Consider the following 24,017-nt stretch of genomic DNA (forward strand, 5'->3'; position numbering starts at 1 on the left):
AGAATTTTTGACTTATTCAATATAAGTTATATAATTATGGTCAATTCAAATCCATGTATTTACACTCAGGCTACAAATATTGCCATGACATTTCAAATTTACTTTAAAATATTTTCTACTACACATTTTAACAGGCATGGGTATTCCTAATAAGAAAAGTGCAAAAACACACAATGATATATGCCTACTAGTGTTTTCGACCGTTTTTTATAGTACCCCAAAATTGGTCATATTCAATTTACCATAAACACAAAATGCAACGGTGAATTTCAAAAAATGCATGGACCCCTTCCCTTCCAATGGTGTAGATTTAAAAAAAATTAAACGAGAGGAAAATTTGGGGGTTACCAAGGCCTACCCTTTTAAGTCATGTTCTCCAGACTAAAGTATCAATTTAGTACACACCCAACGGATTTAGTGTAAAGACGTCATAAGCAGTCTGCGAAAATCATCACCTTGATCAATGCCAAAATATATGTAAACAGTATCGACAAGATGTAGAAACTTAAGTATTTATAAATGTATAGCAATACATATTTTGTTAATATGTTTTCCACATATATCTCAATGAACTTGAAATAAAGGATACCACAGATACAGTTAAGTATACATCATATCTTTACTTACATGTAGAAATTGCCAATTAGGGTCGGCTTGGAACTTATCCTTACAACAAAAGAGCGTTTATTGTTTGTCTTTTCGTCGGGTTTTTTTCTTCTGATCGGCCATGGTATTGTCTGGTTTTATTAGAATTTTAATTGCTCTCTTCATAATTATCTTCCTCTTTTTTAACTGTTGACTGGCTCTGTAATCTTAACTCGTTTGATGTGCAAGTTTTACTAAGTTAATTTGATTTTCCAATCTTTATTAGATTATTGTGTGTTTTTGAATATTTTCCTTGTTTAAAACACAAATAAAAAGCTTTATTACCTCCATCTCCAGCCCGCCTTTCCCATCACACAAAAATATTAGTAATATATATTGTCATTTCCAAGGTGTTTTGTTTACGATTGAAGAGAACATTGTTTGTTTTTTCAACACTCAAGTAGTAGTACTGGCTTTATCGTAAAAAGCGTTTGTTACTTGTGTACAGTTTGACAGACACCTAATGCACTATGAAATTGGTGTATCTTTCTATACGTCAAGTGTTGTAGCAGCAATGGTTTAATGTATCGCACAGTAAATAAAATTTCTCTAATTCTCTGGCAATTTAATCCTTTCTGGACCCATTGTTTAAAAAAAAATTGATCAACTTGTGGTTGCCAATGATGTCAGTAGATGATTGGCTGAGTTAAAGGATCATTACCTTTGTCAGCTCACTGGATGAATCGAAATGTGCTAACAGGTGTTAGAGAAATTGACAACTTTGTGGAATGTGAAAGGCACTCGAAGGGGATTTTCGTTTATCAAAAATGAAAATGTATTAGATAATCATTAGAGAAACAGATTAGTTACTCGTGGATTTCTGATTTATCCAATCGAGATAGTTAAATTATCGAATTTTAAAGTCCTCGCCAACGGCGGCCAAGGCTTGGGGACTTTAAAATCGATAATTTAACTATCTCGATTGGATAAATCCGATAATCCACTGGTACTAATGAAATAATCTATATATATTGCACGATTTTATGACTTCGTTATTCGTTACAAAATTATCACACCGGTTGATCATAAACATCATTGATTATTTGATGTTAAAAACATAACATGTGGATTTACTTAAAAGATACCAAACGGACATTCAATTTCATTATCCAGTAGTATTTTCACTTGATATGAATAAAAATCCACATGTATATTTTTTACCTTCAAATAATTAAAATTTTAAGCCGATCTTTTATTCTACCTTACTGCATGGATTATTATTCTTTTGTGCTCCACAACTTGAAAAATTTTGTGCACTTTTTTGTCTTTCTATTCTTAGCCATTGATTTGTACGTCCTTCTTCAACTTTTGATTTATATTGCTCTCTTCAGTTTTGGATTCAGAGGGGGCGTAGAGGGCGTAATTCCCCTCTTTGATAAGAAAATATATATTTTTTAGCATAAAATCGTCAAAATTTTCTCGCCTCGATCTGCACAGCGGTATATTTAGTAATTCCCGCAATTACGTCCCCCCCCCCCTTTTTCTTCAAATATCCTGGATCCGCCCCTGCTCATTATTACTCCTTATCCTTTTCGAATATTAAGTCCAACTAAAATGGATACTTTTTCTTTCAAGTCATTTGAAAGATTATAGTTCTACTTTTCGACTGTAATGGAAAATATGTTTTAGAATAGGATTCGCAAAAAAGCCCGATCAAAGTGCAAAGTGTGTATATATAAAATATGAAGATGTGGTATGAGTGACACTGTAACATCTATGGACTCGAGAGCATATGACGTAAAAATTAGCAACTATAGGTCACCGGACGGCCATGAAGAATGAGCAAAACCCTTAAAATATAGTAAGCCATAATAGTCAGGTCACGACATGACTAATGTAAATCAATTCAAACAAAAAAAGTAACGGACTGATTTATGTTCAAAACAATTCAAAACAATATATATGTTCAAATAAAAATGCAATTCTTTTACTTTTTTACAAATCAGAAAAAGCTAAAAACAAAGATGTAGAGTCAGATATATGCATAAAGAAGAAAAATCATTTATAACCTTCAACTTAGTAAGAATTTTAAAATCTATTATCACTTTTATTTCTTGGGTTTAGACAATAAACAAGAACCATATCGTATTTTGACAACATTTGGTCTGTTTTTATATTGTCTTACTTAACGTGTCAATACAATCCGTAAATAGATTTTAGCGGAGATTGTGGGTCCATTTGGATCAACATCTAGCAAATTTAGATAATATAAGAAAGATGTTTGGTCAATGTCAACAATGAAAGAAGACAGATTAATTAAGTTAGACATATTCATGTGCCTGTCCATAGTCAGGAACCTCATCAATGGTTTTATTTTGACATCTTAATGTGATTTTGTCATTTGTAAAATTCTCTGTTGCTGGCAGATCTTTGTAAGCTTTATGCACAGGTTGACAATATATGTGGACACCACTTTGTATTTATCATTGATGACCTATATTTTCTTTGTGGAGGTGTAAGTAAGTGTCGTTTAGTTTGCTGTTTCTTGACGTTTACCCTATGTCTCAAAGATATCTCGACTGAATTAAATTGGACCATAATGCTGTTTTGAACTTGAAAAAATATTAACAAATATAAAAATAAGAAGATGTGGTATGATTGCCAATGAGACAACTCTCAACAAGAGACCAAATGACACAGAAATTAACAACTATTATAGGTCACCGTACGGCCTTCAACAATGAGCAAAAACCATACCGCATAGTCAGCTTACGGCCTAATTTATATAAAAAATAGTGAACGACAAACAAATACGATACACAACAACAAAAGACAACCACTGAATTACAGGCTCCTGACTTGGGACAGGCACATACAGAATGTGGCGGGTTAAACTAGTTTGAAGGCGCTAACCCTCCCCTAACCTGTGACAGTGTTGTAACAGTCAGTACAACATAAGAACTAACTAAAAAAAATCAGTTGAAAAAGGCTTAACTCATCAGATGGATACAAATAGAAAAACATCTAACAAAGACACAGAGTGGACGTGGCAGGGTACTTATACATCCCCACAACAAAAAGACACTAAGTACAGATCTAAGAGTACTCGCAGTTACTGATAGTTAGTTCAAAGCCAACAACAACTAATAAAAAAAAATCATGTATCTAAGACTAACATATCAATCAGTACATATCTAACATCCAATGGATTTAGTGTAAAGACGTCATTAACAGTCAGAAAAAAAAACATGACCTTGTGCAATGCCAAGATACAAGTTTCGATAGATTGTTGAGCAATGAATGTGCATATGTATATAAAAATAATATTTTGTTTGATTTTAATTTACTGATAACAAAATCAATATTATTATAATAATACCAATAAAAACAAAATTCAAAAGTCTAATTACAGTGTTAAATTGGTAACCTTTTAGAATAAGTTTATTTAAAGGATCGATAAGTTTACCCGGATCGTATCTAAATTTCAGGGCTCGATAAACAAAATGTTCGTAAAAATTAGGAGGTGCTATCCCGTTTGAAATAAATTTCTACAGGTACAACCAAACTTCAAAACCAAATCTTTATATCTAACGAAGAATTTAGTAAAGGTAATTTATGGTAACGATATCCCTGACTTAATAATTTATCAGTAATACATAGATTACGTTCATTGAAATCCAAAACGCCACAACAGACACGGGCATATATAGCGAACGAGTTGTGATATATAAACACCGTAAGACGTTGCCAAAGGAACATCACCGTCCAAAAAAGGGATCTTAACAATAGGGAGAGAAAAATCATCCCTTTTGTCGTAATTTGTTGTGTAGAGTTTCTGGTGTAACACTTAAATATCTAAATATAGGAAAGGACAGTTATTGCTGTTAATATTTGATTTATATAAAGTAAGTTCCTCTGGGTAAATTTCAGCAGTATATTTAGAGAATTATTGATTGTTTTACGAAAAAATATCATCAAGATAACGGCCATGTTGTTGAATTTATCAATTAAATGGAATATAGACGGTTCTTTACTGAGTTTGGCCATAAACTGTGATTCATAACAGTATAGGAAAAAGTCTGCTATTAAAGGGGCACAATTGGTGTCCATAGGAATACCTACAACCTGTCGATAAACGTACATTTTTCTCTATTCAATTTTTGTTTTGCCATTATTCTCTATTCTGTAAATCCCATCCAGACCCTCATACTATAAAGGAAATGAGGTGAAAGTCCATCCCTTGTTTCGATTTTAGATTTTTCAGCAAAGGGAAGCAACGCCTAGGTAGAACAAACTTTATCCATGCCAAAAAAATCTGCAGTTAAACCAAAAAAATGTTCAATACATCTTTATTAGAAATCATTGTCAATACAATATTTTTTTTCATCCAGCCTCAGATAAACGTCTTGTAAATAGCTAGAAAAAATAAAATATCGATCAAATATTTCTCGCTGACATTTGAAAAATGTTTTCTTTGCATCTATTTGTTTACGGAGATATCTATTGACAGCAAAATTACTACATGTATCGGTATCCATTTCCTTTATTCAATTTATCTTAAAAATAAGCAGACTGGATTGTTTAAAGTACAACACTTAATGTAAAGTGCATGAGGGTGTGGTTGGGGGTCCTTCATTTCTGTATTCTTTCATTGTTTATCCCATTTTTCTTTATTCTTTATTTTTTTTTGGCCCCCTATTCTCTATTCTTTATTTTTTGGTTCATTTTTCTTTATTCTTTTTCCCCCTTTAATCTACACATTTTGCCCCATTATTCTCTATTCTGTAAACCCCTTCGAGACCTTCGTGCATGATAATCAAAAGATCCTTTAACAACAATATCATTTGACTGGTAGTAAATAAAACAAAGAGAAGAAGACTAATTGAAATTGTCTAACTCTACATGTTTTGCGAATCATTTAAGGACAAGGTCATGTTACCATGTATATGGTATTCCTAATATGGTTTAATATGACGTCTTTACACTTGTAAGAAAAGAGGCTGCGAGACGTGGAAAAAGTATTCCTCGTACACGATAGAGAAAATACCACTTCAAAAACTTAAAAATTGCAAACTACTTAATCGTATTTAGACATGAAAGTACAAACATTTATACTTGTAGTTATAGTTTACAGATTACTTAACACTTGCTTTCCTTGAAAAATATATAATATAGTTCTTGTAAAAGTTCTTGTTTCCGTTGTTTGTATCTGTCAAAATTGGAAAGCAGTGGACGGTTGAGCAAACTTGTTTTGTTCTACTTGCAAGAACAAATAATGTAATAGTATGCAATCAATGCTGGTCTCACTGTGACTTTGAGATGAAGAACTGCAATAAAGCGCGGTTCATTTGCTTTTTGTGTGTTTTTGCTTTCCATGTACTGATCTTGTGTCATGGATGGATACCTCATATCCATTTTTCTCTTTCTATTAATGTAATTAATTCTCATCAAAACTTAACAGACAATTCCAACACTTTTAATGTTTACAATTAGAAAATAAAAAAATGATTTTGTTGTTTTTAAATAAACAAACCATGTCAATTAATTGGAATTCTCAAACAATAACATTTTATTTCCAAGAGCTGTTAAGACTTTCAATACTCTGCTTGTTCTCTCCCTTGCAACATACGGGTATCTGAAACACCCCCTTGTTGTCAGAGGAAAACAGATCAGCAAAGGACAGGAAACCAGTCTACTTTCAATACTATGTTTGGAGATAATATGAATCCCACTTTTTATTTTAAAAATGTTTTCAAAGTTATAACATAAGTAGAATTGACTACAGTTTGTCCTTGCGAGAAAATAAATTCACTTCTTTATGATTTAGGGTGCCCCAGTGGCCGAGTGGTCTAAGTAGTCGAACTACTGCGGACTACTGTCAACACTGAGGTCGTGAGTTCAAATCCTGCACGTGGCAGATGCACTCCACTCCAATCTTAATTGACCAGGATTGTCAGTTTTCCTACCGAAGGTCGGTGGTTCTCTCCGGGCACAACGCCACGAAATAGCACAAAAGTGTTTAAAGTAGCGTTAAACACCAATCAATCAATCAATCTGTATGATTTCTGCAGTAAAAGCAATTAACCTGCCATTAGTTCGTTTGTGATATCTTAAACATTTATTTCCGAAATAAGCAGGCTTTTCAAATATGTTGGTGTTGAAATAAAAGATTTAACCTTGTGTATTTAAGCATTTTTTTCAGCAAAAATACATAAATTTTACAAGTATAAAGAGAAAAAGCAGAAATGTGGAAGGAAAAAAATATGTTAAACAGGATATGCACAGTGGAGAAACATAAACACACATCAAAATTTGTTCTATTCAAAGTGACTTAATTGCACCTATATAATGGCTTTAAAGGGCTATTAACCTTTATTAGGGTACTGAAAAGTGCACAGTACTATACAATGTCTGGAAAAATATAGACAGTGAATAAAGCCGTGTATCGTAATAGTCAATATTATTCAAGTTATCTAGAAAGATTAATGGCTGAGACATTAATTTTATTGTCATCTAACGAATGATTTTTGTTTATCACCAATTGATTACTACTTCAATTTCTGGCAAATCATTTTAAAACTTAATGTTGTAGTTTATCTTTTGATTTAAAGACGATTAGGGATTGACATCGTTTCCAGCTGAGTCGGTAGGACAATTAATATAAATAAGATGATGTGGGGGTAATAGCCGATGAGGAATTTCACATGAATAGAGATTCACATTGATCTTAAGTGAAATTTTTCACGTGAACTTTACATAAAATTGGTATTTTTCATGATTTTAATTAAATCGAAAATTCAGATGTTATTTCAATAACTTTAGTTTGAATATTCACGTATAAGCTCGTTTGAGGTGAGATCACGTGAATCTAAATTCACATGATATTCATGTGAGTGAAATTTCCTTGTGTACGGTCTTCAACAATGAGCAAAACCTGTACATCATGACGAATGTAAAACAATTCAAACGAGAAAGCTAACGACCTAATGTATGAACAAAACAATAAACGAGAAACAAATATGATAAATAGCAACAAACAACAACCACTGAATTACAATCTCCTGACTAGGAACAGACACATACAGAATGTGTCCCCCAACTTTGGAAAGAGGCGTAACAGCACAATATAAGAACAAACTATAATATAAAAATGGGAAGATGTGGTATGATCGCCAATGAGACAACTCTCCACAAGAGACCAAATGACACAGAAATTAACAACTATAGGTCACCGTACGGCCTTCAACAATGACTAAAACCCATACCGCATAGTCAGCTATAAAAGGCCCCGAAATGACAAATGTAAAACAATTCAAACGAGAAAACTATAGGTCACCGTACGGCCTTCAACAATGAGTAAAACCCATACCGCATAGTCAGCTATAAAAGGCCCCGAAATGACAAATGTAAAACAATTCAAACGAGAAAACTAACGGCCTGATTTATGTACAAAAAACAATGAACGAACTACAATATGATATACAGCAACAAACGACAACCACTGAATTACAGGCTCCTGACCTCGGACAGGCACAAAACAGAATGTGGCGGGGTTAAACCCTCTCCCTAACCTGGGACAGCGGTTTAACAGTACAACATATGAACAAACTATAAAAATCAGTTGATAAGGGCTTAACTCAACAGATCACAAAAACACAGACAGGACGTAGCAGGGTATTAATACATCACTACAACATAAAAGACACTAAGTACAGCAGGGTTTAAGAACATTTTTTGTTCGACCTGTTAGTCAAATGCGTTTTGTTAAAATATACTTTTTCACTCTTTTGGTCTTTTGGAAAATGTTGTTTGTGCTGTATTTAGACCCCTCTAACAAGAAATTTGTTTTGCATGCACACGTATAAAAATTGCGGTTTTTATCCAACGAAATCATAGGTTTGAACGTTGTTTTCAATTTAGACTTATTATATTTTTTCGTTTGGGCTTGTATTATATTTGCCTTCGGGTTTATATGATCCGTTCATCCTATTTTGACTCCTCAAAATTCAAGAGTCTATCCTAAATTGAGGTAAATTGTATGGCTTTCCAAATACCGTTTCGATTCCTAACATCACTGAAGAGACATTAATTGTCGAAATCCGGATATGGTGTACAAAAACCTTTGCACCTTTTGTTTGCGGTATAACATCTTTTCCGCAAGTTAATTGTTTTCTGTTTAGTATTAAATTTATATTTAAGATCCATTTATTACATCGGTGATCCGTTTATTTGGCAATCGCCAATGGCAGTCAGCAGGGTTTAAGAACATTTGTTGTTCGACCTATTAGTCAAATGCGTTTTGTTAAAATATACTTTTTCACTCTTTTTGTCTTTTGGAAAATGTTGTTTGTGCTGTATTTAGACCCCTCTAACAAGAAATTTGTTTTGCATGCACACGTATAAAAATTGCGGTTTTTATCCAACGAAATCATAGGTTTGAACGTTGTTTTCAATTAAGACTTATTATATATATATATATATATATATATATATAGAATCATGTGCAAAACAGTGTAGGCGAGACCATTGATTGGCGCGCTAAAATATCCCATTGACTGGGTCAGATTAGGTGAACGTTCGTCTGTAACGCCCACAACTCACGACGTATTTATTATAAACATTTAAACTATGGGGTTGCCAAAGGGTTTCAGTATATATACGAACTACAGTGCACAGTATATTATATACATATTTTATTTGCGATCATAAAATGTACGAAGTCGTCCATTACTATGTAAATTGGGTCGATTAAAAAAAAAGCTGAAAATGTTTCTGTTGCCAAGGGTTTTTCACAAGTATAGTAGTTAGCAGAAAAGTTCACCAAACTATACATTTTACCTATTCAAAAACGTAAATGCAAATTCCACTAGGCTTGATCCAAATAGCCTTTTTATTGTCTAATAACTTGCAAGTACGAAAAAGACAGGACAGAAGTATATTTTGTCTATATGTTTTGTGTACGCATACTTTTTAAAGTTGATCATGCATTCGTTCTAAAATAAAATTTTGACCAGATAAAAGTTAAAAGATGACATAATTGGACATGCAACCGCAATTGTTAAATCGCTTTGACGTCCGAAAAAAAAGATAATAATCAACACATACATTGTAACTTTTAAAGCCAGTTAAATCCTTTTTTTTTTGTTGAAAGAACGTGCGATGTCATAAAAATTGATTATCAAAACATAACGAAAACACAAGTAAAGAACGTTTACACTGAAATGCAGTCAAGTTTAGCGATTGATAATTCATTGATAACATTCTGGCGTATCACAAACAAACAACTTGTAACGTCTCACTTCATTGGCCGAAAGATTTAAATACAACAACAATTGTTGTGTGCACGTGAATTGACACAGGTGACCGACAATGGAATGTACTACGTTACTACGAACGTAAAAAACAATGATTTTTGGTCGAAATAATTAAATAAGTATTTTGTGAATTTCAAATAGTGGGGTCGAAATATTATACTAATAATTTGTGTTAAGTAATATTCTTTATGCATGCAGCACTTGTACCGCACTATGAAAAATATAAGGATAAAATAAAATACATGTGCCGCTTTTATACGGATGAATGTATGAACCACTTTAATTTCTTTCATATTGACGCTAGGTTATTATCCAGACAATGTCGTAGTTACTTATAATAAGGATCTCATAATACTGATCCATTTCAAATTTATGATGGGTTGCACATTCCTCTTTTATTGTTTTCATGCTATAAAACGAAAATAAAGAAGCTAAGCGTTTGTTCTTCAGAAATGACGTGTCATAAACGAGCAAATTGTCCCCGAAAGATCGTACCATGTGTGCACGTGAATATAGATGTACTATCATGGTCACCACGAAATTCAAATGAATTCAGTGAAGGCATGTTGGTGTAAAAAGGTTTGAAATGTTTCATCGGCGAAGATTTTATTTTTGCATGTGTGGAACTAAAAAATAAATAAATACTTGTGAGAAATGTCGTAGTTTATAAGGAACTATATAAATGTACTGTTTTCGATTTTGATTGGTTGAAAATGTATCCTTTAATTTCATACCGTAAGAATAGAGCTTTGCATAACATTGTTGAACAATCCGCCAAAGTAACGTGTGGCATGCGTGCGTCTTAAAATGAAATACAAAATCATACATGTATGATAAACTTATAAACGAAATATTAAGAAATTAAGGATGACTACTGTAAAAGTATGTACAAAAATGGAGTCACCTTTTATCAATACATTTAGTGAATAACCACACTGTTTAAAACTGATTGTTTTCTATGCAACTATTTAAATATTTACAATATATAATTTTCAACCGAGGATAGCAAAACAGTTAATTATAAATTAAGAAAGTATATCGCTGGAGTTTATAAAGTACATTTCCTTCCACTGTGCCATGGTTTGCCATCTCCATTTTTTCTCTAAACAAAGCATGGCTGGTTACATGTTCTGAATTTACTTAGAATTTCGGGATTTTTTTTTTCAAAATCAAGTAAACTAAATCAGAAAAAAAATCACACTATCCTAAAACTTATGAAAGAATATGAATAATGAACATGACAGTTTATAACACAAACCCATTTACTATAAAAATCGAGCAATATCTTTAGTATGTAATTTGGTTATTTTTGTAGTTAAGTACGGTTTCATTTCAAGTACAACGTTAATTCATCAAGTCCATTGAATAAAAGATAAGGCAGGGTGAGCAACTTGACAAAAAAAAAAGGCAGGATGACGATTTATGTAAAAAATCAGGATAAACGAATAAATATAGTCAGGACCTAACAGACTGAAAAATAGAAAGACAGGACAGAGATAACAACTAAAAAAAATGAAGGACAAAATGTTTCATCCAAGTCCTTCACCCCCAATCAAAATAAAATGGTAGCTCCCTTAATCCAGGACCAATTGAGAGGAGACTGTTGAATTAAATATTTCGACGTGACTGTTAAGATTAAAGTTTAAAATTTTACATGCACATGTATAAAAGCTAGAATTGTCATCAATAATCAAGAACACAATCATGTTCGGGAATACGACGATGGAAGTTTTTAACGACCTTGACCGGCTACGTGAATACTGATCAGTCCATTCAGCTTTATAGTACGCGTGTTCTATTTTCGCAGGTGTGAGGTCGAAGGTTTGAATTGACCAATGAAAACGATCGTTCCTTAACGAGTTAATCTAATAAAGTTTGTTTGACTGATTATGTTGCACGACCTTTCGCTAAGCTTGACCGCAGTTCAGTGTAAGTATTCAATATAAATCAAAACACAAAGGTTATTCCTGATTAGTTTTTCGAATTATTTTATTTAGGCGTTGAGACCCTTTGGTGACCTCACAGTTTAAATGTCTATAATAAATACGTCGTGAGTTTTGGGCGTTACAGACGAACGTTCACCTAATCTGACCCAGTCAATGGGATATTTTTGCGCGCCAATCAATGGTCTCGGCTACACTGTTATGCACATGATTCTATATATAATATTAGTTTGGTTTTAATTTACTGATAAAAAAATCAATATCTGTACCAATAAAACAATATTTAATGATCTGACTACAGTGTTGAATTGGTAACCTTTTAGAATAAGTTTATTTAAAGGATCGATTAGTTTACCTGGATCGTATCTAAATTTCCGGGCTCGGTAAACAACATCTTCGTAAAAAATAGGATGCGCTATCCCGTTTGAAATAAGTTTTTAAAAAGGTAAAGCCAAATCTGTGTATCTATGGAAGAATTTAGTAAAGTACATGTATTAACGATATAATGTCTTTATTGTGTGAAATCGTTTCAGGAAATATTGCACCTTGCAGCGACTCTTAAAGGGTCCGTGGTTGGCCTCTTGCAAGGAAAACGTAAATGATATGATAATACTATTATGGGTTCCCTGCATTCTAAAACATTAAATTATTATCATTTTATCAGAAAAAATCCTTCAGATGTTCACAAGACATTAGTCAGATACCGGTATTTAAAGTTTAAAATTTTGCCTTGCATATTTCACTATTCCTGTAAATTTCTTTTCAGTAAAATAAAACACCGAGTAACTGCTTATTTAGCCTCATTTTCAAATACTTTTATAAATATGTTTTTTATCTGCTACATGTGTCTTACACAGCGATCTAGGTGTGCGTAAATGTCATCTTGCACAAAATATTCCAATTTCAAAATGTTTATGACGTAGGCAAAACAGCATTGGCAAAATATATATCATCCTTTTCTGTAATCAATGAAATTAACACGGTTTTAAAAGAAATAAGACACTTTACCTTTGCAATTTCATGGAACGAAAAATCTCTATTATCAAACCTCCTTCTTTCTGCCCCTATTCAACGTGTCATCTTTATCCGTGTTCTCTCCATTCACCACTTTTGAAAACTTCTTATTCCGTATATTGAAATCGTAGTCATAAATATTCATTGCAAAAAGGGGGTAAAAAATTCAAATCCTGTACCCAAGCGTCTGTGCAACTTAAGATACAAATTACCATGCTAAAATTTCGGATTCAATTATCAAACTAAAAAATTGGTTTAAAGCGAAATGTCAGGAAGTTATATTACTAAAAGAATTAGTTTAAGTAAATTCACTTTAGGGAATACAAATTCATGGAATGTTGTGACATTTCTAGGGATGTGTACACAAGAAAAACATTTTAACACGTCCCATGAAAATATTGTAAGTAATTTAAGCGAATGCAACCTTTTCTGCTCCCCTTTTCTGCAACAAAAAAGCCTGCGTACTTTAGGAACTGTGATGTATTACAAATGATACATTTTTGTTTGTAATTTTGTTTTCTTGTCGTTTGATACATGACCTCAGATCCAAAATTAATTTCGTGGAAAACTGTTATGAAAAAGGCTATAGGTTTTTTCGTTTGAATTATTTCACAGTTTGTCATGTCGGTATGGGTTTTGCTCATCGTTGATGGGCGTACGATGACCTATAAAGTAACGACCCTTTAGCTCTGAGGAGAGTGGGTTATTTACTGTGTTGGGTAGTTGTCTCATTTTGGGTATCATACCACATCTCCTTATTTTATATATAAAACACGAACAGTTATTCTCTCCTGGCGTCCATAAAATAAGTCTATTAGACTTAAAGATCGAAATCTTGGAAACACGGGCAGGTACAATGTATGTGATCGTCGTCACACAGTTCAGCAATTTCCAATTATTAGGGTCTGGATTGGACTGTTCGTTTCTGTTACCTTTAAATTTGACGCCATTTTTCTGATCTCTGTATTTATTTGACCCATTACTCTCTATACAAGATTTTAGACAATTTCACGAACTATTTAACAATAGAAATTTTAAATAATGTTTTTGTGCAATAAATATGTATTCATAGCATTAAGTAATCCATTACAAATCTTTACACATATTTTGACAGGTGCTGCCATTTTAGTTCTTTTTAATTCTGTGCATATAGATATATATTTTTGAATCCTGAAATGATATGTAATCCGTTTAATTTTGTTAAATGCTTTCTCTGTTTCTCTGAACGATTGCATTATATAAATGTATCGATGTAGTATTTTTATTGTCGTTTTATTGAAGAAATGTGAGCACACAGTGTGACGCACGAATGAACGAATTCATGACCTTGGATATATATAATTAATGCATTTAATTTGATAGCATGACGGATATGTTTTAAATCAACATACTTCATCACATTTCTAATGTATATGTCAATATTTACGTGACGAGGTAAAATATTTAAATCCGTAAAGTTTCAAGGACTAATTCTATGTGAAAAATTCTCAAAATGTTTCGATAATTAGAACAATATACGTGTGAGATATAACCTTATGGAATATTGTATTTAGTTTGATATAAAAACACACAAATACGCTGGTATGTGTGCGTGAAAACTATTAGGATGTGTGCGTGAAAACTATTAGGATGTGTGCGTGAAAACTATTAGGATGTGTAACGACTGTAAACCGATAGGATATGAGCATATTTGGTTATTAAAGAAGAAATCATGGAAGACTCGTACCCTATTTCTCTATAGATAAAATATAGATTTTAGAAATGATTTAAGATTGGATAGTGAAGTTTCTTCAAATACACATTTAAGCTATGACAAAGCCAGACCGTGGCTGGGCATGGGTAGTAGCTGCTTCCTCGTTTTTTGCACACTGTATAAGTGGTTATTTCCAATGGGCTAGTGGTATGGTACATATAGTGCTGTTGGAGACCTTCGATGATAGTTTGTTGAAAACGTCATGGTTCAGTGCTTTGTTTTTGGCCTTAATATCATTAGCAGGTAAATATTTGGATGAGAGTGTTTTTGTTTGGTTTTTTTTTAATTGCTACATGTATCAGTAGGTTATATCACGTGCTATTTAGCTTAAGCAAATGCTGTCTTTTTTCAGTGGCATTTACACATTTTTATGGAGAAAGGGGGACAACTCAAATACACCTGTTACGAATCTGTGTAGTTTTTATATTCCGAAACTTTGTAGAAATAGTAAGAATAAAAAAAATAAGAATAAACCTCCGAAACTAATGACAAATGAAGAACCGATAAAATGTCTAATCAGACTAAACAGTATAATGAGAACTATTACGTTTTTGCCTTTATAAAAATTAGGAGACGTGGTATACGGTATGGGTTTTTCTCATTCTTGAAGACTATACGGTATGGGTTTTTCTCATTCTTGAAGACTACGGTATGGGTTTTTCTCATTCTTGAAGACCATACGGTCGCCTATAACTGCTTACATCCACTTCATTTGAACTTTGGTGGATAGTTGTCTCATTGGCAATCATACCACATCTCCTTGTGTTTATACGATTGCCCATATGACAACTTTTCACTGGAGACCAATTGACGTTAAATATTAAATATTTACATTAAAATCAATGTGTCTTGTGAACTATTATTGTTCTTTTAGGTCCATTGACCGGTGTTTTAATTAACAGATTTAACTGTAGAATATCAATGATGGTAGGTTCTCTGATACTTACCATTGGTCTCGTTACAACAGCGCTTGTTCCCAATATTAACTGGACATTTTTGACACTGGGACTTTTATCGGGTAAATATTTTAAAAACTAATTCATTAAAATAAAGTCAAAATTAATATATGTATACCTGTAAATCTTGTGGTCTTTGACTAGTCCAAATAATTATGACGTCTTGAAAGGCTATTTTCTTTTTTTTCTTTGACGCCTTCAATAGCCTTTCAAGACGTCATAATTTCTAAGGTACAAAGTGTTTGAAAATACCAAGGAAAGTACTTTACATGATAAAAAAACAACAACACTAGATTGTTCTAATTAAGCGTAGAGACGGATGTTCTATGGAATACCCTCGTCCTGAACATGCATGAAATATTTGCCACTGGACGTTTAGCAACCAACAATCAGTCATCTATGGAATACTGATTACCAAAGATATTGGTTAAGTTTCCCATGTTAATAGTCTATATAAAGAGATTTGGGTAAAACTCCAATATATTTGTTACTATATATTTATGAACAATAACAGAGGAGTTGATTTACGTAACTTAAAGATGTATTAATGGTACTAAATACTGTATTACCAAGATTCGAAAAGTTCTAACCCAGACATATAAATATCTACACAGTAGCATATAAACATTTATGCTTATTCATAACATGCTAGTCCACTAATGGCGAAACATGGAAATTCATTTTATGTTTTAATGTGCAAGTTTATTCAATGTGTAGTTTGCTACTTTATTCTATGCGTACGGTGCAAGTTATTTCATGATCAAAATGTGGCATATTTTACAGGTCAATCACGAAATCGATCCTTCTAGAAGAAGATTTGTGTATATCACCACAATGGAAAGAAAGCTAAATAAATAAATACGACATTCAACTTAACATAAATAAGACCGTTGCTTTTTCTTATTTGTATTTTCTTCATGCCATGACCTTTTAAGGCTTACTTTCGGTATGACAGTTGTTTTCCATTCGTTTTGTGTGTTTGAGCTTTTGATTTTGCCATTTGATAAAGGACTTTCCGTTTTGAATTTTCCTTGGAGTTCGGTATTTTTGTTATTTTACTTTTTGTATGATGAAGACTTTTGCTTACATCCGCTTCATTTGGTCACTGGTGGATAGTGGTCTCATGCATTGGCAATCCACGCGCGAGGAAGAACGTGGCGTCACTTGATCCGCAAGTATATCATCGTGGACTTAGCATATTCATAGTCTTTTAAAATCATACCACATCTTCTCATTTATAAACTAGGACAATTTTTGAATGAATAATTGGTCAATACAAATAAAAGTAAATGTAATGTGAACGTCGGAGGCACTAACCCAACAACACATATGTACCATATATTGGCTACTTTTTATACCCTTATAAGCTTTTTAAAAGGCAATGTCATCAAAGGAAAATGCGAAACAATTAAACCGAGAAATACCAACGGTCTTATTCATGCCAATTTGTTTATCATATTTCTCAGCTTTCTTTCCATTGTTGTGGTATACATAAATATTCTTATAGAATGACCGATTTCGCGATATTGACCAGTTAAATATACCCCATTTTTTCGCATAAAGTAACGTGCACGGTACCGTAAAATAAACTAACGAAGTACGCATTGAATGAACTTGCACAGTAGAAATAAGTCGAATGTGCATGTTTTTTCTCGTACGTTTTAAAATTATAAATTAAAAAAAAACATTAAAGGTTGAATCATTACTCACTGGTTAGATTATGATTCATTTAGGTTCAACAATAATATAACAATAATTTCTTTATATGATTTTTAAATCTCAACAAATTAATATAGTCTTAGCAAGAATGCATGCGTATCGGTAAATAGGAAGCAGTCGTCCGTCTTCAACAATGAACAAAACGCTTATCAAATAGTAATCTTTAAAAGGCCACAACATTAAGAGCAAATGTGAAACAATTCAAACGAGAAAACCAATGGTCTAATTTATGACAGCACTTATCCTCTCGGTCTTAATGACAAAATATTAGGACAGGGGAACATAACTAAAACTTCAATCGATGTCATTAATATTGTCGATAAACGACTTAAAAATAAAAGGTCTAATGGCAAACGCAAAAACCGTAATCAACGTATTAAACATCGTATAAATTATACACTTGCTGATCTGTTGTCTATAATAAAAAATAATGGCAGACATCAAGTATTATGCAAACTGGGTCAGATACCAATAAGTAAATTATATGCTATTTTTCGTGAGTGTGATAAAATTTCTTTTTTTAGCCCAATGTATGAATACACCCGTATTATTACAGCCTTTTGTCATCATAGGCTATTTCCTAGTATCGATAAACCCGAAAATCATAAACGGCATTTTCTTAAATTAAAATATATAAATAGAGGTATTGATTTTATTAACTTATCTAGTATATTCAATGACTCTACCATCCAAAGCCAAATACCTCCATATTTTGATAATATAGAACCACCCATTATTTCGTATTCTTATAAAAAAAAAACCAGCAGAAGTTTGATTTTTAATTATACGTCAGTTACATCAGACGTCAATATAGAAAATAATGTTCCTTCCACTTGAGACTGTGAAACATCTAGTGTTAGATATGTTCCCTATGGTCATGTCCTTACAGGAGACCTCAACATCGTCGAAGACCGTGAGGTCATAACTTTTCTTAAGAAAGGACCGAAATATCGTCATGCATCTAAAATATATTGGAAACAGTGTCGTCAGGTCAATAAAGACGCTCTGTCTGTCTACTGTAAAAATTGGTGTAAACGTGAAAAATCTGATAAAAAATCTCTAGACAGTTATTTGAATAAAATTATGAATACTGTTAATATTCGTATATCTCATTTTGAAAACAATTCTGAAATTAGTAATAGGGTCCATGATATTCCCATTTCTAGAATATAAAATAAACTCCAAGTACTCGCAAAGCGGTTTGTGTTCGTACCGGCAGACAAAGCAGCAAATAATGTAGTGGTGGTGTGACGCATTTACTACACGGAAGTTCTCCAAAACGAAATTACAAATTCATCTACATTCAGGTTCCGTACGCTCCACAGAGAGTCAAATTGTAAACAAGCATATCACTGCCACTACCCAGCTTAAAGCCTCTTCCGAACATTTGAAAGTCCCTACTATGTAATTGTTACCTAAATTGCATAATAAAACATTTAAATTCCGTTTCATCTCCGCATCTAGTAAGTGTTCTACTACCAATCTAATAGTGTTTCTAACTACCTCCCTTACTACTATCAAAGAACTTGTTATTAACTTTTGTAATAAAGCTTATGAAAATAATGGTATTAATTATTTTTGGAGTGTTAAAAATTCTTTAGAGGTTTTAGATAAAATACATGCTTTTGATGGTCCTTTCAATTCTGTTGACAGTTATGATTTTTCTACTCTCTATACTACACTTCCACACACAATCTTATCAAGAAAAAGTTTTCATATTTAATTAAATGGATTTTGAACAATCTCATTACAAATTTATTTGTTGTAACTCGTTTAAAGCTTTTTCTGTAACGAAAAAGGAAAGTATGCTAGATACACTTACTGGAAATGTGAAGATATGATTGAAGCTTTAAATTTTCTCTGGACAACATATATGTACTTTTCGGCAATAAAGTGTATCGACAAGTAGTAGGTATTCCTATGGGCACTAACTGCGCCCCTTTAATAGCAGATTTATTCCTGTATTGCTATGAATCTCAGTTTATGACCAAACTCAGTAAAGACACGTCATTGTTACATTTGGTTGATACATTCAACAACACCTTCCGTTATCTAGATGATATTTTTTCGTTAAATAATCCAGAGTTCTCTAAATATACTACCGAAATTTACCCAAAAGAACTAACTTTAACTAAATCTAACATAAACAGCAGTAGTTGTCCTTTTCTAGATTTGGACATTTCAATCTCTAAAGGAAAACTCCATACTAAAATTTACGACAAAAGAGACGACTTTTCATTCCCTATTGTTAATTTTCCTTTTTAAGACGACGATGTTCCTTTGGCTCCATCATACGGTGTTTATATATCCCAACTCGTTCGTTATGCCCGTGTGTGTAGTGATGTCATAGATTTTAACGAACGTAATCAATGCATCACTGGTAAATTATTAAGTCAGGGATTTCGTTACCATAAATTACGTAAAACTTTTACTAAATTCTTTCATAGATACAAAGATATGATTAGTAAATTTGGCTGTACCTGTAGAAAACTGATTAAAAACGGTATTTCACATCCTAAATTTTACGGTAATATTGTACTTAAAGCGCAGAAATCACTATGTGATCCGTGTAAACTCATCGAACCTTTAAACAAACTTATTAGTAAAGGTTATCTTACCAATGTTGTAATTAGATCTTTGAATATAGTTTACATTGGCACTAATATCGATTTTGTAATCAGCAAATTAAAACATAACTAAATTTGTATTCTTTTCAAACGGGATGTATAAAGACACACCCACGTCCATTTTGATCAATAAAGAGGTTAACTCCTAACTATCCTACTGCCTGTCGATACATTTATTTTTGGCATTGCACAAGTCATGTCTTCTTTGACTGTCCATGACGTTAAAACACTAAATCCCTGGGATGTGTTTTAGTTGATTTTAGTCTCGGATGCATGATTTTTTATTATTAATTGTTTTTGGCTTTTAACTAGCTGTCAGTAACTGCGAGTACTCTCAAATCGTACTTTCTTGTTTATTTGACCTGTTGATACTAATTGTAATGCTTTTTTGTTATTTAATGTTATTCAGGGTTATATCTGGTCTATATACCAGCTATGATAAGTGTTTGGCATTACTATAAATTTTCACTTCTTCGTACTATGAACATCAAAATTATTTATTTTGTTAAAATATTTCATTTCTCTATTTGAACTGTACACGTATACCTAACAACAAAATTATTTTCATTTACCTGTGTTTAAAGTAATTGCAAATGGCTGATATTTTTGTTCAAGCATATTGTTTTTCTTAAATTGTTTAACATTTCACAGCGGTATAACATGTTACTTTTATTATTCTTCCCTTAATTTATTTATTTTGTATTTACATTGTATCATAGATCAAATTTATTTGTTCAGTGTATGTTCACTGGTGTTAATATGTCTTTTGATTGAGTTAAGCCATTTCAATTGATATTTTATAGTGTGTCTTTCTATGTTGCGATGTTACACTATTGTTTCAGATAAGGGTGAAGGTTTGGTACCATTAAAACGTTTAAACCCGCTGCAATTGTTTGTAAGTCCTAAGTCAGGAATCTGATGTTCAGTAGTTGTCGTTTGTTGATGTGGTTCATAAGTGTTTCTCGTTTTTTATATAGATTAGACCGTTGGTTTTCCCGTTTGAATGGTTTTACACTAGTAATTTTTGGGGCCCTTTATAGCTTGCTGTTCGGTGTGAGCCAAGGCTAGCTCCGTGTTGAAGACCGTACTTTGACCTATAATGGTTTACTTTTATAAATTTTGACTTGGATGGAGAGTTGTCTCATTGGCACTCATACCACATCTTCTTATATCTACATGAATAATGTAGCGGAGTAAGAGGTTTGCGATCGCCAAACCCTCCCCCTAACCTGGGACAGTGGTAGAACAGCTTTACTTCATAATAAAGAAAAGCCCGGTATCTTGGATAAAGTTTTTAAACAGTATAAAAATATTTCATAATCCATGTATTCATCTCTTTTAAGGTACTGGTCTAGGCATATGCTATAACTCTGGCCTAATTGTTCTCGGATTCAACTTTGAACGAAAACGAAACATAGCATGTAGATTCGCTATATCAGGATCAGGTATAGGCCCGTTTCTGCTGACTCCTATTTTCCAGTTTATTTATGAAACCTACGGTAGAACAGGATATTTTATCCTTCTTGGAGGTCTCTCTTTACAGTATTGTGTATGTGCTTCGACTTTCTGGGAATTAGAATTAGAAAAAAGATCAAAAGAACGCACTCCTCTTCAAAAACAAAGACCTCAAAATTCTTGTAGACCGTATTTGTCCATTATGAAAAATTTACCAATGTCGTGCATATGCGCATGTCTTTTTTTAGCGGATATAAGCGTTTTCCTTCTGTATTTACATTTTCCAAAATACTGTTTGCGGACGAATTCAACAAAAACAGAAATATCTCTATTTATGTCACTGGCTGGTATATGGAGTGCTATAGGCAAATTACTTTTTGGCATGGCGAACAACAGTCACGATATCGATGAAACTATTACGCTTTTCGGAACTTTTGGTATTTTAGGCATTGGTACCATAGTTTTCCCATTTTTCCGTTATGAGTTCTATGCTAAAATAATATATGCAAGTGTTCTTGGCTGTTATTCCGGTTGTTGTTGGATTGTATTGAACACTATAGTGATATGCATCATAGGAAGAGAGAGAGATTTGCTCATGGCATTGGATACATAATGCTTTATTGTGGGCTAGGAACACTTTTTGGACCTCCTCTTGCAGGTAATTAATATTGTTCCTATTTAAGATTTCAGGATAATGAAAAGTAATGCATTTTTAATTTCATTTAAAGCAAAATAAGTTATTAAAAGCAATATTTTACTTTTATGAAATTTCATTTTGAGCAAACATAAGTCTGCTTTAAAATCTTTTTTAATGTCAGTTATTTTCGACTTATGAGTTTGAATGTCCTTTTGGTATCTTTCGCCTCTCTTTCAAATCTCATGATTGGCAAATTTTACGCTTAGTTAAATATATTCTTTTCTTACTGTTTCTACAGTGATGCACGAGGCCAAACTATTTGAAAGTCGAAACCTAATACATTTACAAACATTGAAGAGCTAATAAAAAAAAAGTGCGAAAAGAAAATCCAAACCAGGATACGGAATCAGAGCTATGCATGAGGGCGATACATTCCTTAATTTAAAATGATTTCGAAATTTAATAGCATCAAATTCAAATCAACTGAAGATAAGGATTAACACTGTTAAACATTACAATGCTGAGATAAAATACCGAAAAGACCTTTAAAATGAACATTAAATATGGAGAACCATCATGATAAAGCGTAAACCCACATGATAAATCTTGAACTCGGATGATAAAGCGTGAAACCATATGATAAATCGTGAACTCAGATGATAAAGCGAATTCATTTTGTGATTTAATGAATCAAATATGAAATCTTAAAAGTGAGAGAAAATTTTTATGTCATGTTATGACTACAAGTTATGATTGGTAGATTTTTGCTTGTGTAATGCCCATGTAGTGGCGATTTATTTAGTTCAGGACGAGAACAAATAAACAATTAATACAAATTGAATAATATTATTATAAAAGATGATTTTTGATGCTGACCAGGATGAAGGACTAGAAACTTGCCGTAACACTTGAAAAGGATGGCTAGTGGAAAGAGGCAGAAATTTTGACTAGCCAACACGCCACCAACGGGTCCCTCAGAGAGTTGTTGCAATGGGGTTTAACATGCAGAGAGCGCCGCGGCTGTGTATTTATACATCCCATACAGCCAAACGGTCTCCTCACTTTTGCAAAGATTCTTCAGCCGGACAGGAAAAGTCCAGGGGTGACCATATTTCTATTCCCAAATCAAACCTTTGGATCGACCACCCATTAGCACAACAAAAAATCAAACCGCAAAATAAATATTTTCAGTCTTTCATTATTTTGTAGGATTTATTGTTGACTTTGGTGGAACTTACGGTGATTCTTTTACAGCAGCAGGTTTGTAAAAAATTATATCAGACGAAAAGGAAACACATATCGGTTATAAAACACTACACGACAACCAATATAGTGCACGTGAGAGATATATGATTGTAGCATTAAACCGTGTTTTTCTTCACGAACCATCGTTATATCAGCACTTGAATCAGAAAAAATATAATTTCACTATTTTTAGGATTTTTTTATTTTTACAGTTTTACCTATTGTGTCTGTTTGTTTTGCTCACACGTTGTTGTCAATTTAATGGAATTATATGCGACTATCATACAAGTGAGAGGTTTAGCTAGCTATAAACCAGGTTTAATCCACCATTTTCTACATAATGAAACCAAGTCAGAAATATGACAGTTGTTTTCCAATCGTTTGATGTGTTTGAGCTTTTGATTTTGCCATTTTATAAAGGACTTTCCGTTTTGAATTTTCCTTGGAGTTGGTATTTTTGTTATTTTACTTTTTGTGTATCATTTACTCAAATCTCCAACGTAACTAACAGCTTTCTGTGTGTACTCTCCTGTTTGATAATAGTATGTCATATTGCTGATCATTTTATTTAGATATGATTACCAAAACATTTTGACAGATTTTGTCAAATTTTGACTATATCTCAAAAATGAATAAAATGTGCGCAAAAACCATGATTTGCTTCAGCGTTAATCAATGTACTAGTAAGCAAACATTCGTAAAATATTAACAAGGAACAAACGAAAAATTCACACTGTTTCACTTGAAATGGTTTGATGTAGGAAATACC

The 24,017-nt window shown here is 32.7% G+C and overlaps 1 protein-coding gene across 6 annotated transcripts in view; it reads left to right on the forward strand.

Moving 5' to 3' along the window:
* Nucleotides 1-14,022: 14,022 nt before the first annotated feature.
* LOC127739174 (monocarboxylate transporter 12-like) overlaps nucleotides 14,023-24,017 on the forward strand; it is a 104,060-nt gene continuing 94,065 nt past the window's right edge. For 2 of the 6 annotated variants that reach the window (XM_052250777.1, XM_052250776.1), the window contains exons 1-3: nucleotides 14,023-14,852; nucleotides 15,484-15,627; nucleotides 23,213-23,263. In XM_052250777.1, coding sequence (XP_052106737.1) covers nucleotides 14,666-14,852; nucleotides 15,484-15,627; nucleotides 23,213-23,263 — 382 coding nt within the window. In that variant the 5' untranslated portion in view covers nucleotides 14,023-14,665. The remainder of the gene's footprint in view (nucleotides 14,853-15,483; nucleotides 15,628-23,212; nucleotides 23,264-24,017) is intronic. The other 4 variants (XM_052250780.1, XM_052250779.1, XM_052250775.1 and 1 more) reach the window with 3 other exon arrangements.

Source organism: Mytilus californianus, unplaced genomic scaffold (genome assembly GCF_021869535.1).
Source record: "Mytilus californianus isolate M0D057914Y unplaced genomic scaffold, xbMytCali1.0.p SCAF_4, whole genome shotgun sequence".
NCBI classification, from domain to species: Eukaryota; Metazoa; Mollusca; class Bivalvia; order Mytilida; family Mytilidae; genus Mytilus; species Mytilus californianus.